The 13,643-nt window shown below is 37.9% G+C and overlaps 1 protein-coding gene across 1 annotated transcript; it reads right to left on the bottom strand.

The window, feature by feature from the left end:
- Nucleotides 1-4,045: 4,045 nt before the first annotated feature.
- Nucleotides 4,046-6,039, bottom strand: LOC117919034 (1-aminocyclopropane-1-carboxylate synthase 3-like). Its single transcript, XM_034836076.1, has 4 exons — nucleotides 5,697-6,039; nucleotides 5,476-5,607; nucleotides 5,214-5,374; nucleotides 4,046-5,106 (listed from the first exon to the last, which is right to left on the bottom strand). Exons 1-4 carry the CDS (start codon nucleotides 5,841-5,843, stop codon nucleotides 4,137-4,139), a joined length of 1,410 nt encoding a protein of 469 aa, XP_034691967.1. The 5' UTR covers nucleotides 5,844-6,039; the 3' UTR covers nucleotides 4,046-4,136.
- Nucleotides 6,040-13,643: the final 7,604 nt, after the last annotated feature.

Raw genomic sequence — 13,643 nt, 5'->3', positions numbered from 1 at the left:
AACCTAAAGCTTTTATGATTCCTGCCTTAAAAGTCTGTTTTTCTCTTCATATCCAACGGTAATGACCAACGAGCTGCCTCCGGTTTTCGATCCACACTGTTTCCAACTTTTCTTGAGGTACCATTACAAACAGTGATACCACTGCACCGACTACACAGTGTCATCTATTCATAAATTAAGAAACATATATAGATTATGGAAACAGAAAAAATGTAATTAGGGGATTAGTTTTAGATTGTAATTTGCTTCGAATTATATTAGGCATTAAAATTGGGTCACAAACACAAGCAATATATCCACTTGGATGAATATTATATATGAAGGGAAAGAGAAGAAAGAAAATGAAGCGTCATGGCATGTGCATCATTGCTATGGCCAGGCCAACCATACTTGAAATGGGGAAGGAGCCCAACAATGAAGGAATCGCAGGCTCCAATAAATGCATCCGCGGTAGTATTCACTATTCACGCCAGTTTCGTACGAAACTCTTTAAATGCCCATAACGTTCAAACTTCAAAGCATGTTCCACAATTCACACACTGATCGAAATTATTGACTTAAAAAAAGAAGAATATCCATAGCTATATATAGAGGTACTAAAGGGATGAAAATTGAAATCACATAATTTTCTTTTTTTTCTTTTTTTCCCTTTGTTTTCATGACTGTAAATTAATAAAACCAGACAAACCTAGAAGAAAATAGTGTCACGCGTCTACTCAAAATCAATCACATGGAAACTTCATGCATAGACAACATACCAATCCATATTTGGAGGCCCAGGGGGGGGGCCCTTAAACAAGATACAAAAAAAATTAATGGTAAGTATGGGAAATGGGTAAGGGAGGGTGTAGGCAAGTAGGTGCAGGACAAGGAGTCATGTTCAAATGGACCCGTTTGTCTCCGCCATTGTAAGCATCACCTCATGGAGGGCATACCAGGTTGCTCCTTGAATGAGGCACGAGGATTATACGCTTATACCCAACCCCCTTCACACCCCTTCAAAGATTTGGCAGGTGTTCTACGTTCCCTAGCATGTGTTGCCTCATGTGAATCCCACATGACTCCCATACACACGTAACCAAATTTGTCACGTCTTACCTTCAAATCCAAAGAAAAAAAATAAAAGATCCACTTGATTGGGGGTTTAGTAGAGACATTATTTGCTACTGATGATTTTGGATATGATGGTAAAAATCAAAGGATTATTGCCTACTCCTTGTTGACGCGGTTTGCATAATACATCATCTATCTATGCTTTTCGCATCAATGGACCCCCCGGTTGATAGAAAAGATGTCATCATGGAGGTGATTACCGACTAATTGGGATGTTGTGTCTAAGATTTTGTCTAGAAACAACCTCTAAATCAATGACATCATGTCTGTAGTTTCTTTTCATGTCTTGGCGCAAGTCATTTCAGCTAATGTTTGTTTTGGACTTAATATTACATTTGAACAACATGAACTATCAAAACTTGTTTTTTCTTTTCTTTGATTTTTCTTGCTCCATTCTTTGCTTGGTTCTATAAATTGAATGATGCTAGTCGCATTTTGATTCATGTTCATGAACAGGCAGTCTTCCATCGATACGTTGTACATTTTTCTAATTTAAGTTCGATTTTGTCATTTCAACTACCGGCTTAATTAAATAAATATTTCTTTGATTAAGTAGTTGAATAAAAAAAATTAAAGTTAGGATCGAGTTTAGCCCCCATCAACCGCCCAGATTGTCAGATGTGTCAGAAGCTATTAACTGATCAAATGAAACCGCGTTAGCATGTGGATTAGAAAAACATATCATATGATGAAGACCAATTATGTAAACCCAAACTCCGGAGGTTGGAGGCAAGAAGAACATGCACGGAAATCGACCAAAATTCTCACATATATTTTTTTATTTGATTTCAATATTCCTTCCCTTCCATGCGCTTACGAGAGAAAAGACTCTCCACATGCAAAGTCTCATGGATCATTTTGGAAGCTGTTAGCCGCATAAAGAACATATATAAAATTTCATAGGGAAAATGTGTATTACTATTATATTTGTAGGAAGAGGAAGACTCTGTATAAAAATATTTCCTTTTCTTCTACCAAGAAGGGTTGCAATTTTTTGTCAACCACCCATTACCATTAATAGGATAAAGATTAGAAAAATGGGATTCAGCTTACAGATGTAAGGCCCGGCTTTAGCTTAAATCAACCTCCAAACCACATGGATTACATGCATGATGTAGTTGTGAAGGATACCAAATTTTTTTTTTTTTAAATTCACAGATTTTTCATAAATTTTGATTAATTTATATTTAACCCAAATTATTTTTCAAAATTTCATCAGAAATTTTTTATATTTTCATCCTTACTAACACCACAATTTTTAATGAAGTTTTGAAATATGCTTTCTTTGGAGGCTCTGACTAAAATCAGGGATCCATGATATGCATGGAATGAATGATGATATGACTCAGAGCAGATAAAGCAAAGAACTCTTGCTACGTTCTTACTGAAATAATTGTTGATTGTTCAGGTGCAGTCACCTTCCATATTTTCAGTGGCCTGATAAATTAATACGTTGCCACTCAATGATTCTCTAGAAACAATGTCATGTCATTATCAAGTTATTAGAGCATGCACTAAGAGAATTTTGCCGCATGCATCAGATCAAATCCATTAAATTGGAACAACCTTTCGTACGTACGTATACGAACCAAAAAGTTGGCCTATCCAAATCGGATAGGACGAGATTGCAGCCGCCACTGATCATATCCCCATCCCATTTTAAGACATTGACAACACATTTACAAGCAATTTCAAAAGAAGCTGAATGGAAATTTTGGTGGTGGAGCATCCACCTTGCTCACCCAATTTGCCCCATCTTTCTTTTCTTTTGTTGAAATTAGCAAATGCCCTGTCCAAAAGCTTTACTATAAACGTACACTTCTTTCTGTTCTTCTCTAAATTTAAACCTACCGTCCAGTTGCATCCATCTATGACCATAATATTTAATGGGAAATATCTAATTAATTTTTAGATGATCTATCTGCATTACTATAATCTTATTTATAAAAATTTAATTAAAAACTAATCACATAACTATCCCTATTAAATTGTGGGTGATGGTCACATGTCTCATAAACCCTATTCTCGATAAGAGTCATAACATTATTGAATGAATGTTGTTTAATGGGTAGAATGAGGTTGATAGGATCATAGGACCACAACCTTAAAATTATTTGTATACATATATTGGGAGATCCAATAATGCAGTACTACTTTCTGATGATCCCATAATTGGAATTTGTCAGCAAAACTGCGTAACCTCAAAGTGACAAAAAACTTTTAAGCATGCAGTAGTAAAAATCCTGGAAAGATGAGCGGGCCGGGCTTTGAACTTTAAGATTGCTTGCAAGCAAGTTATCTTGCTTGCGCAGTTGGTGACGCTTTTGACCAACTCGCAGTCTCGAAGATTTATTTTAAAATTTTCCCTTTTGGTTAGAATATTGGGATAGAGTCAGGGAGGAGAAACGTGGGTCCGTTCGAATATGACTTTGTCTCAGACCAAAACAGGATGGAATGTGAAACCCTAATACCAACATAAATGTCTTTTTGACTCAATGAAGGTCTAACCCACACCAAACACCACCACCCCTATATTCCATTCACCAGCGCCCTTCTCATACGGCATAAAAAACGTCAAAGTCATGACCAAAATATCAGTGGTACTGAGAAAAAGAAAAGAAAAAAAAAAAAGTCGGTGGAGGAGATGGGTTGACACAGAACCGGACGTCGGCAACCAGAGTCACCATTTGTAGCCGTAAATCTCGCAGTTGCCATTACTGATATTACAGCAAGCAATGTCTATGGGTATATACTATGGATATGTACATGGTACGTGTAAATTAGGAGGTTGAAAGAGGTATATTTTTAGTAAGCTGAATCATGATCACATTATCTTTCGAATATTTCAATAGATTTTACTGAAGAACTCAAAGTTTACAAACTTAGGTTAAGTCACTTCTAATCCACATGGACGTGGACAGAGTGCTCAGTCTACATTTACAAAAAAAAAAAAAAAAAAAGGAAACTCAACAATAAAAAATTGGAAAAAAGGGAGAAATTCAAACGGGAATTTTCACACTGGACTATCGTTCGCTGGCCTCTCTGTCCCGGAAAGATAGCCGGAAAACCCACTTGGTGAATGACTTTCTTCTTTGATTTTTGTTAGATTGGTGGCGGCTTTGGTTGTTGTTGGTGGTGGTTGAGGAGTCGACAAAGGCCTTTATTCTTTGCAGGGCGAGGTTTAGCGTGTCTTCGGACATATTAGCGAAGCAGACACGAAACCACCCGGGTTCGGTACAATGGCAGGAAGATCCTGGAGAGATGTTTAAGCGGACGTCGTAGAGAATTTTCTTCCAGAGTTCCATCTCGGCTTCGAATGTGTTGGAGCTCAAGAGGTGTCTCATGTCAACCCAACAAAACAAACCGGCGTTGCTCTTGAGGCAGTCAATGCCAGCGTTTTGAAGTCCAGAAATGAGCATTTGATGTCTCTGCTTAAGTCTTTTCTGATTCTCTGAAACGTAGTTTTTGGTGAATTTCTTGTCGGAGAGCATGACAGAGAGAAGGTATTGTGTTTGGGAAGAGACTAGTCCGAAGCTTGACATTTTTGTTGCTGCAGATACAACTGCCACATCGTTGGAGTAAATTGCACCAACTCTGAAACCCGGAAGACCCAGATCCTTCGAAAGACTGTAGACAATGTGAACTCTTTTCCAAACTTCAGTGTTCATGTAGTTCCTATCCATTAGAACCTCCATGATGCTCACGAAGCCTGGTGAGTCGAAAACAGTACCGGAATAAATTTCGTCGCTAATTAGATGGATTCCTTTTGCGGTAATGAAGTTAACCAGGAGATTGAGCTCATCTCGGCTGGTTGTGGTGCCCAACGGATTTGAGGGGTTGGTGATCAATACGCCTTTAACTTTGAGGCTGCGTTTTTGAGCTTGTTGGTAAGCTTCTTCGAGAGCGGATTCAGTAATCTGGAAGCCATGCGAACTAGAACACTGTATCGGTACAATTTCAACTCCGGTACGCCACTTGAGATCTCTATCAAATCTGCAAGAATCGCAAAAAAAAAGTCAGTTAACTACATTTCATGCGTAAAGCAATAAACGACTTAAAGGCTTTATAGCAGTTGCAAACAGAAATAGCAAGGTAATTACCCTGGGTAGTATGGGGTGGGAAGGAGAAAAGCTTCGCCTGGGTTAGCAAGGCAGAACATGAGTGTCTCGTTGGCGGACGTTGCCCCAGCAGTGAGGACTAGCTTGTTCTGATCAAAGCTCACTTTGTTTCCTCTTATTTCTGACATGAATTCTACTAGTGCCTGCAATCAATATCAAATAAATTTAGACTTTGATATTAATTACTCACTTGGAAAGCCAGAATGTCTTTGTAATTTTATAATATAAGTAGCCGGATGCTTACCTTCTTGAAAGCAGGAAGGCCATGATAATCTTGGAAGAGAGCTAGCTCTCTGAATATCGATTCTCCATCTCGCTTGAACCCAGCTGCATCTGGGTTTTGTGCGAGCCAGGACTCCAGAAGATCGAAAGAGAGCTGCATGACGCAATAAGATGAAAATAAGGGACTGCATTTTTGGCAAGAAATCAAAGATGGTAGTTTTTTTAAAAGGAAAATCTTCTAACCTGATTCTCTGCCAGACCCATCTGAATAATTCCACTCGGGTTCTCGACCTCGTGATATGCGTTTTTCTCGTATTCCTCCCATCCCAGGAAATATTCTGAATCTTGGCCATGGGAATTGAAGGTGGCTTTTCTAGACAGCATCTTCATTTTGTGGTCTCTGGAGCAGTCCAGACACGAGCTTTTAGGAAAAAGACCAAAAGCGAAAGCTAGAAAGAACAACCGAGAACGATTGTTTTGGGGACAGAGAGAGAGAGAGAGTTGAAGTGGTGAAGAGGATTGTTGTGGTTGTGGCTAGAGAGAGAGAGAGCGAGAGAGAGAATTGAAGTGGTGAAGAGGATTGTTGTGGTTGTGGGTGTGTTGCTGCGGTGATGAGTAGAGTTTCAACTATATTATATAGTTGGAGCCTTGGGAATGACAAGACCACTTGACAATAACAATTTGGAAAGAAGGGACATAAGCTTCTGCATTCCTAATATTAATCTGAATTAATTGAATAATGTTGCTATAAATGGGGTCCCAAATGTGATATGTTTAACTCTACTTCCACTCCCTTCCAGGGTCTCCCAAATCACCAAACGCTGTGATTTAGGTCGTGTCCCTCAATTAAAAGTACATTTAAAATGTAAATAAAAACAAAAAAGAAATTGAGAGTAGAGAGCAAGCCGGAAGCAAATCTAGACACAGTGGCCACCCCTGACCTACAAAGCCCATGCAGCTTCGGACCCTATACTGTGCTCATGTCTATATGCTCCCCTTTCGATTGACATATGTAAAGCCATGTCGGCCATTGTTCTCTATTTAACCTTTCCCTCCAATCGGAGCCCCCTTAATTTTTGTTTGAACAAAGCATGAAAGCGATCCTTTTCATCTAAAGTCAACCTTTTCAATATCAGTGCCACGTATTCATCGAATATACATGTTACGTAGTGCCAACGATTCCAGAGGATTGACTCTAATCACTTAGTAGGTTTGGCCAAGAACATACCGGGGATAAAATGTCGGTTCCACCGTTAATTAACAGCTTAAATTTTACCGGTAATTTGTAATGTTACCTCATAAACAAACCACCATAAATTATTGTTCCGAAGAGGCAGCCCAAACTTTCTACTTTTAGGCTCATGGAACCCTAATAAATTGACTGCCGTTAGTTTCAGGCTCTCAGCCAACTGATTTAGATGTTGCGCACTTTAAGTTATGATGAAGAGTCATTATCACATGGCAATGTAGGTAAGAAGAATCCAACTTGAATTTATGTAAATGTCGTTTTAAGGCAAAAGAAATTATTAAAAGGCACCGGTACTGGTCTATATTTTAATGTCCTTAGTGGAATAATATGGAAAGTTTGGTGAGAGAGATAGTGGTGACTGGTGAATATTGGTTTGGTGGAGGTGCTAGCGCCACCCGATTTTGCAACAAGGGTTTCTTTTGTGTGTGGATCTTGCTAGCAAACTCGAAAAAGTGAGGGACAGCTCATGATCGCATGGTTTTGTTAAATCTTTTGAGGTAGAGGGAGTCAGTGGTCACTCACTTAAGGAAACTCCTGTGAACTATCCTCCAGTTCCCCACAATTACACCAGTTCTTTGTGGGGCACCCTTTCGATTACGAATAAAAATGAAATCCTAGACTGACTTAAATTTTTGCCCTTTTGACTTGGAAATGTTTTTGAATTCATAGCCAAAAATAAAAAAATTCTATAAAGACTAATGCTCACAATCGTCTAATGTGCCTAACTTATAATGATAGTCTCCGTGTCTTTCACTAAATTCAGACTTTTTAAAACCGAAGTGCGTCGAACATCGATCTCATAAATTTTGAAAGTCAGGGCTTAAGACTTGAAAGGGTACGTAGACTTACCTTTTTTTTTTTTTTGAATATACATATATAATGTTTTTCATTATATTCATGTATTTTCAACTGCTTTAAAAGACATGTATTGTATAAAACAAAACAAAATAAAACTTAAATTTGGAATAACAACAAATAAAAAGATTTAAAAAAAAAAAAAAAAAAAAAAACACCTGATAGCGGACTGAGATATAAACCATGTCTTATTAAGTTGTGGAAATGTCAAGGTTACCCCTTTTGCCAATGTCCAGCAATGGCTTAATAAAGACAATGATATTCAAAATAGGTGTTGCCAACCCAAAAGATAGTGTCCTAATTCTTCCGAACCACAAAACATATGGTGTCTGTCCTGAGGCCAGAATCATCCAAATTGACACTACATGCAAGTGACAATTTGGGTTAATGGACACAAGCACAGTTATGCGACAAAGGGTAGACATGATACCAAAATGTAGATAAAGCGGCAGGAAACGAAATACATGGTAAGATGGTTTACCTTGTGTTTGAGAGGGCAATATCATCTTTCCCCGGCAAGAGATTATTGGATTGTCGATGATACTAACATGGACGGCACTGTGACTAGCCCACACTGCATCACTAGCTTTGATTTATGGAATGTCCCCAATGGAACACCCCAAGAAGTACCCAATTTGATTTACTTTGAATTTATCTTAGGCCTTTAAGTATTCAAAAACTAGAGCCTCTTGAGAGGGTGAGGGAGAGGGTGGAATAATTGAGGGGGGCCACGTGGTTTGTAGCAGAGGAGGGGTTATTAGGACATGTGAAAGCCTCGTTTAAATGCCCCCACCAGACCCTAAAAACACATAATATGTAGGCTTGGGACCACATATACATACAAGAGACCTAGTCCACGGTGACAACTAACATGATGCTCACGTTAGTCCACTCCTCACTAACTTACGAGGACACATACACATGGATCCCATTTGCTTCCCTTCTTCAATTATGTAGGACCCTTTCCCACCCTCCCCCACACAGCTTACACCCTCCATCAACTCTCTCTATCCATCTTAATTCTCACTCTCTTCGCTGCTTCAACAATGTATTCCTCAGCAATCAAATGCCTCGAGGTCAACGAAAACAACACTTACCAACTTAACTATATTTGTAGAGACACAACGCCTGAATCCAAGTCACTCCGTGAAACCCAAGGCTTGCTTCTCAAATCAGGAAATTTTAGACTTTTTCAGCCATTGACCTGAACTATTAAAAGTCTTGGAAGTACCATTGATGCCCAGTGTTACAGCTAGATAGCTCAAAAACTGGTTCGGAATCATCACAGCCTAGCTACTTTTGAAAATGTGTACACCTATGTTTATAGCTGCAAGTGTGTCGGTCAAAACTGCAAGTCTCAGTCGCAAAGATATTCATAGAAATGACAGGCTAAATGTCATGAATTCAACTTCAGTTTCTTAGTTTTTCCATTCTTGACTGGTTCTTATGCAAATGGGTCCATTGACTTAGAATTTAATTCCGAGAAGTTAGTGAAAAAATAAAACAGACTCGAAGAACCAGGAATTTTTCTGGAATGGTGTATCTCTTCCTTAGAGATGGAATCTTCTTATATTGAGAAGAAAATTTGTACAAGGAAAGTTAAAATTACAATCCCTGAAATTGGATATATACAATTAAGGAATGTATGACAAACATCAATTTGTCAACTAAAAATGGATGTTGTGTCTTCATCAAAGACTTTGTAAATATATCAGCAATTTGAAACTATAGACACATGAGACAGTGTGATGGTATGATCAGCATATGCATCTCAGAGGTGTAGGATTTGGTTGAGGGAAACCCAATTCAAATAACAGTCAACGAAGCCAAACAATTTAAGAACATCAAATGACATAACTTTATATTATGCTTCCATAGAAGATTTAGACACCCACTTCTTGTTTTTTGCATTTCCATGAAACAAGAGTATCACCAAGATACATACTCCAACCTATAGTGGATTGTCGAGAATCAAGACACCTTACCTAATTAGCATTGTTGTAAGCTTTGACAGTAAGAGGGGATCCAACCTTGTAAAATATCCCATGATTAGAAGTCTCAAGTAAATAGCGAATTACCCTTTTAACTCTTGTAAGATGTAAATGATGAGTTGATGTATAAATTGATTTATTACGGTCTGGCAATTGTTAAGTAAATCAGGCTTCCAACTAACAGTTGATATGTAGTTGGATCGAAAAGTAATTCTCCATCCTAATTTGAATATTTCATATTGATGACTTCCAAAGGAGTCTTCATAGGAGTTGAATTTTCAAGTCCAACCAAAGCAATCAAATCTTTGGTGTATTATGTTCATTAAAAAAAATTAAATATCATGAGTTGAACTACAAATTTCAAGTCTTAGAAAATAAGTGAGAATCCTAAGATCTTTCATATAGAAATAGAGTGTAAAGAGGCTTATAACTATTCAATACCATACCTGTCAATCCTAGGGATAATAGTGTCATCAACATAAATAAGAAGAATGGTGATATTAGCAATAGAATAATGGAGAAACATGAAAGAATCATTGAAATTTTGATTAAAATTTAACTTTTACAGCAATTGGCAAAAGTTATCAAACCACGCATAAGGAGCTTGTTAAAGCCCATAAAGAAAATGTCAAAGACGACATACATGAGTTTTGGAATTAGATATTACTCTAGGAGGAAGGCTCATGCAGATGTCTCGAAGATCATAATGTAAGAAAGTGTTTTTAACATCCATTTGGAAAAGGACCCAACCTTGTGAACCTATAATAGCTAATAAAGTTCAAATAGTTGTCATTTTGGTCAAACGTCTCATGATAACTAATTCCATATTCTTGCCCATTTCCAATAGCAACTAGACAACCTTTATAGCGATCCAAAGACCCATCGTATTTTTGTTTATTGAGTAAACCCATTTGCTTGGCCAATACCCATCTGGACAAGGAACAATATTCGAAGTATGATTTTTTTTGTCAAAACCTCTAATTCTTCATTCATAGTCAATTGCCAATGTGAATTCTTTTTAGCCTATGAAAAGGAATTCGGAACATCAATGAAGGACAAGGTAGTCATGAAAGACAAGTAATCAAGAGGTTTAATTTGTCAAGTGGATCTTTGTAGAGGAGGTGCAACTACCATGTTGGTTGCCTTGGATGATTAAAGACCTGGATCAAGACAAAGAGAACTTGCTTGATAAGGACCTTATGTTTCTTGAGTACTGCTCATTATGCCTCTTCATTGATGTCCTACCCCACATTTAAACCTTGTGACATTAGAAATATCATGGTGAAAGTCATGAAGATAAGAATATGAAGATGGAGTGGGCACATGAATATTTTGAAATATATATATATATATATATAGATATTGGAACCACATAAGTCTATGCTAATACAATATTTCACTTTTGTATGAAACATATTGATATTGATTTGATTTTCATTTGTAATCAACTCTCCAATGGACTTCTACATGTTCCTACCAAAGAGAAACTAGTTAATGGTCTAACCAAACAACTGAGTTCCCAACACTTCACTTTGCTTTGGTCCAAGATTGGTGTTCATATTTCACTTAATCAATATAGGCTGCCTTTCCATTAAACTTTCCACTTTAAAATGAAGACGTAAAATTTCAAATATTTACCAACATCTCCTATTAAAAAATTAAATGGTTTTATTTTTGGTTAGTGATTGTATATCCTCTTATACTTAACCGTTCCATCAAGGATTAGTGAAACCCTAGAAAATTAGTGGCACACAAGGCATAAAAATTTGCAGGTCGATTAGTGGGTTTCACATATATTGTTAACTAAATATGATGGACTCTATACATTGATTAATTACCACCAAGAGTAGTACGTATGTGAGGAAGTACACTACTTAAAAAAAGACATTAAGACATGGATCTTGCCAAAATCAATTTCTAATCAAATAGGCATTTTCATAGTCGTAGCAACTCATCTCAGAAAAAGAAAGAGAACAAAAACAAAGCAAAATTAGGTTAAAAAAGAAAAAGAAGAAAGAAAATTATAATCCAAAAGCTGACCCATAGATTTCCCAGTTCAAACTTCCACTGAAATGATTAGCCTGGAAACAATCTTTAGAAAAAAAAGATCTCTGTGATCTATGAATTTATTGCCATGGACTGATGACATAACCTCGGGCAATATTTTCAACTATGACAATGACTAAAGCAGCACTTCGCAATCAAAATGTGAAACTAGCATGCTGAATTATCCATGCTATTTGATTGATTGGATTATTAATTAATCCAATTCAACTGAAGTTGGTAGACTTCACGAGAAGCAGTCAAGTAGTTCACAGTCGCTCCATCATTAATAACTTGAGGACCCATGTATGCAAGTCGTAGCCTTTCATGTTTCTTTCAGACCAGTTAAATTTTGTCTCGATATATCCAAGTAGGTCATAACAGGTAATAATAAAGCATGGAGTGTGTCTCACTCACACATCAAATGATCAAGTGCCGAGTCGATTTATAATTATTTGTAGTATTGATTCAAATCAGGTGCAATCCAAACAGGCCATGCATCTTGCCTTATGGCACCTCAGATGGGGACTCATCCAGCCCAGATTGAAAGTGATCTTAGTTAAGGATGGCCTACACTTCAATTTTTTAGCTTCCTGGGCCCATCGATTTTTTACAGCCTGGAGATTGAATTAAGGTTGCTCTTCAAAACCCTAATACTCATCTGTCCTTCAATGATTTATAGCTAGCCAACTGTTCATCCAGCCACTTCCTTGAGCAATTTTCCATTTTGGTAGTGCATGCATGCTATTCAAATAACCCTAGACTTGTTCTTATCATGGATTCGCAAATCCATTAAATCGGGAGCAAGAGGCCCTGGCAATATGGGCCCATATAGATCAGTCAGGTTTAGGAGGTTTCCATCAAGTTATAAAGGTTTGGGCCCAGTATTTTTAACTGGGTTATAGACTCACAGTTCCCATATGAAATCTAGGGTGATGCCACAGATGTGGTTCTTGAACGGGGGACACCCAAATTCGATGGGTCAGGTGTGTAGCCATATTTATCACAAATGGGTCCAGATCCAGTAGGGGATGGACCCAATGTGTACAAACCCAACATGTGATGCACAAAGCATATGTTTCAATGTGGAGTCCCGTGGGAGGCATGTTATAGGCACTGCACCATGTCCTTGCCACTTGCAATAGGTGAAAATATGGTGGTCAGCTGCAAGTCATAGGGCTGACTGACTTGACTGCTTTGGTCCGTACCCCTCTTGTTGCCCACCTGAAATGATATGGTAGCCCGACATTCAAAAACTTCCATGCTACTCACCCTCCACACCCAATACCCCTAAATTCTCCCTCTCAGGCACACCATGTTACATGCCTCCTAAACACTTGGTCATTTTCAATTGTCATTTTTTTAACTTTGTGGAATAATTCAAACATTTCGGAGTTAATATGGATATGTCAGCAGATAATCTGGAGACAATGATGAAATTGAGAGCAGTCCTGAGCGAAGCATGTCCATGGTTTGTTCAAGACATAGGAAGTTATGTCTTTGATTTAAAATTGGTTGGAAATTCTGCTGTTTTTCTTGAAAGAAAATCGTATAGTACTCTCTGAGACCCTCCAAGGAATTGCTTAATTATTTCATATCAACTCAACGAGACGTTCTATATATTTTTTTAATAAAATAAAATAAATGATTCATATCGTTGTTTTTGAAAAGTATTCAAAGAGGAGAGCGTGTTGCACACGCTTGAATGAGCGGCATTATTAATTAAAAATGGACATGACTCCTGAACCTCTGCAAACGCTTGGAAGATTTTAATATTTTATTACTTTCACACGGTGGGAAGGCAAATTGGGCCAAATGGATCAGTCCGTTCCACCAGAAATTAGATGTGAGTTTGGCCCATGGGCTAGATTCAGGATGGGCTTGCTTGGGCCTCGAGTTGAGCTGAGCCAAAGATCCTTGCCATGGTATCTAAGAGGCTCAGCCCATAATTAATCCTCGCACGCAGTTCAAACCCAGTGGCCCAGTCTGTCTAAGCCCAACTCACATGGACGACATCGGAATTAATAAGAGGCCTTGAGAACTTGACTTAAC

This window comes from Vitis riparia, chromosome 7 (genome assembly GCF_004353265.1).
Source record: "Vitis riparia cultivar Riparia Gloire de Montpellier isolate 1030 chromosome 7, EGFV_Vit.rip_1.0, whole genome shotgun sequence".
Taxonomy (NCBI): domain Eukaryota; kingdom Viridiplantae; phylum Streptophyta; class Magnoliopsida; order Vitales; family Vitaceae; genus Vitis; species Vitis riparia.
The sequence above is the reverse complement of the archived record's forward strand: the minus strand, read 5'-3'. Positions and strand labels throughout refer to the sequence as shown.

Excerpts from the sequence above, each read along its gene's own strand:
- LOC117919034 (XM_034836076.1), bottom strand. The coding sequence starts at position 5,843 with ATGAAGATGCTGTCTAGAAAAGCCACCTTCAATTCCCATGGCCAAGAT. Across the intron at positions 5,608-5,696 it reads TGGGTCTGGCAGAGAATCAG|CTCTCTTTCGATCTTCTGGA; the intron begins GTTAGAAGATTT and ends TGCGTCATGCAG. Across the intron at positions 5,107-5,213 it reads CCCACCCCATACTACCCAGG|ATTTGATAGAGATCTCAAGT; the intron begins GTAATTACCTTG and ends CGATTCTTGCAG.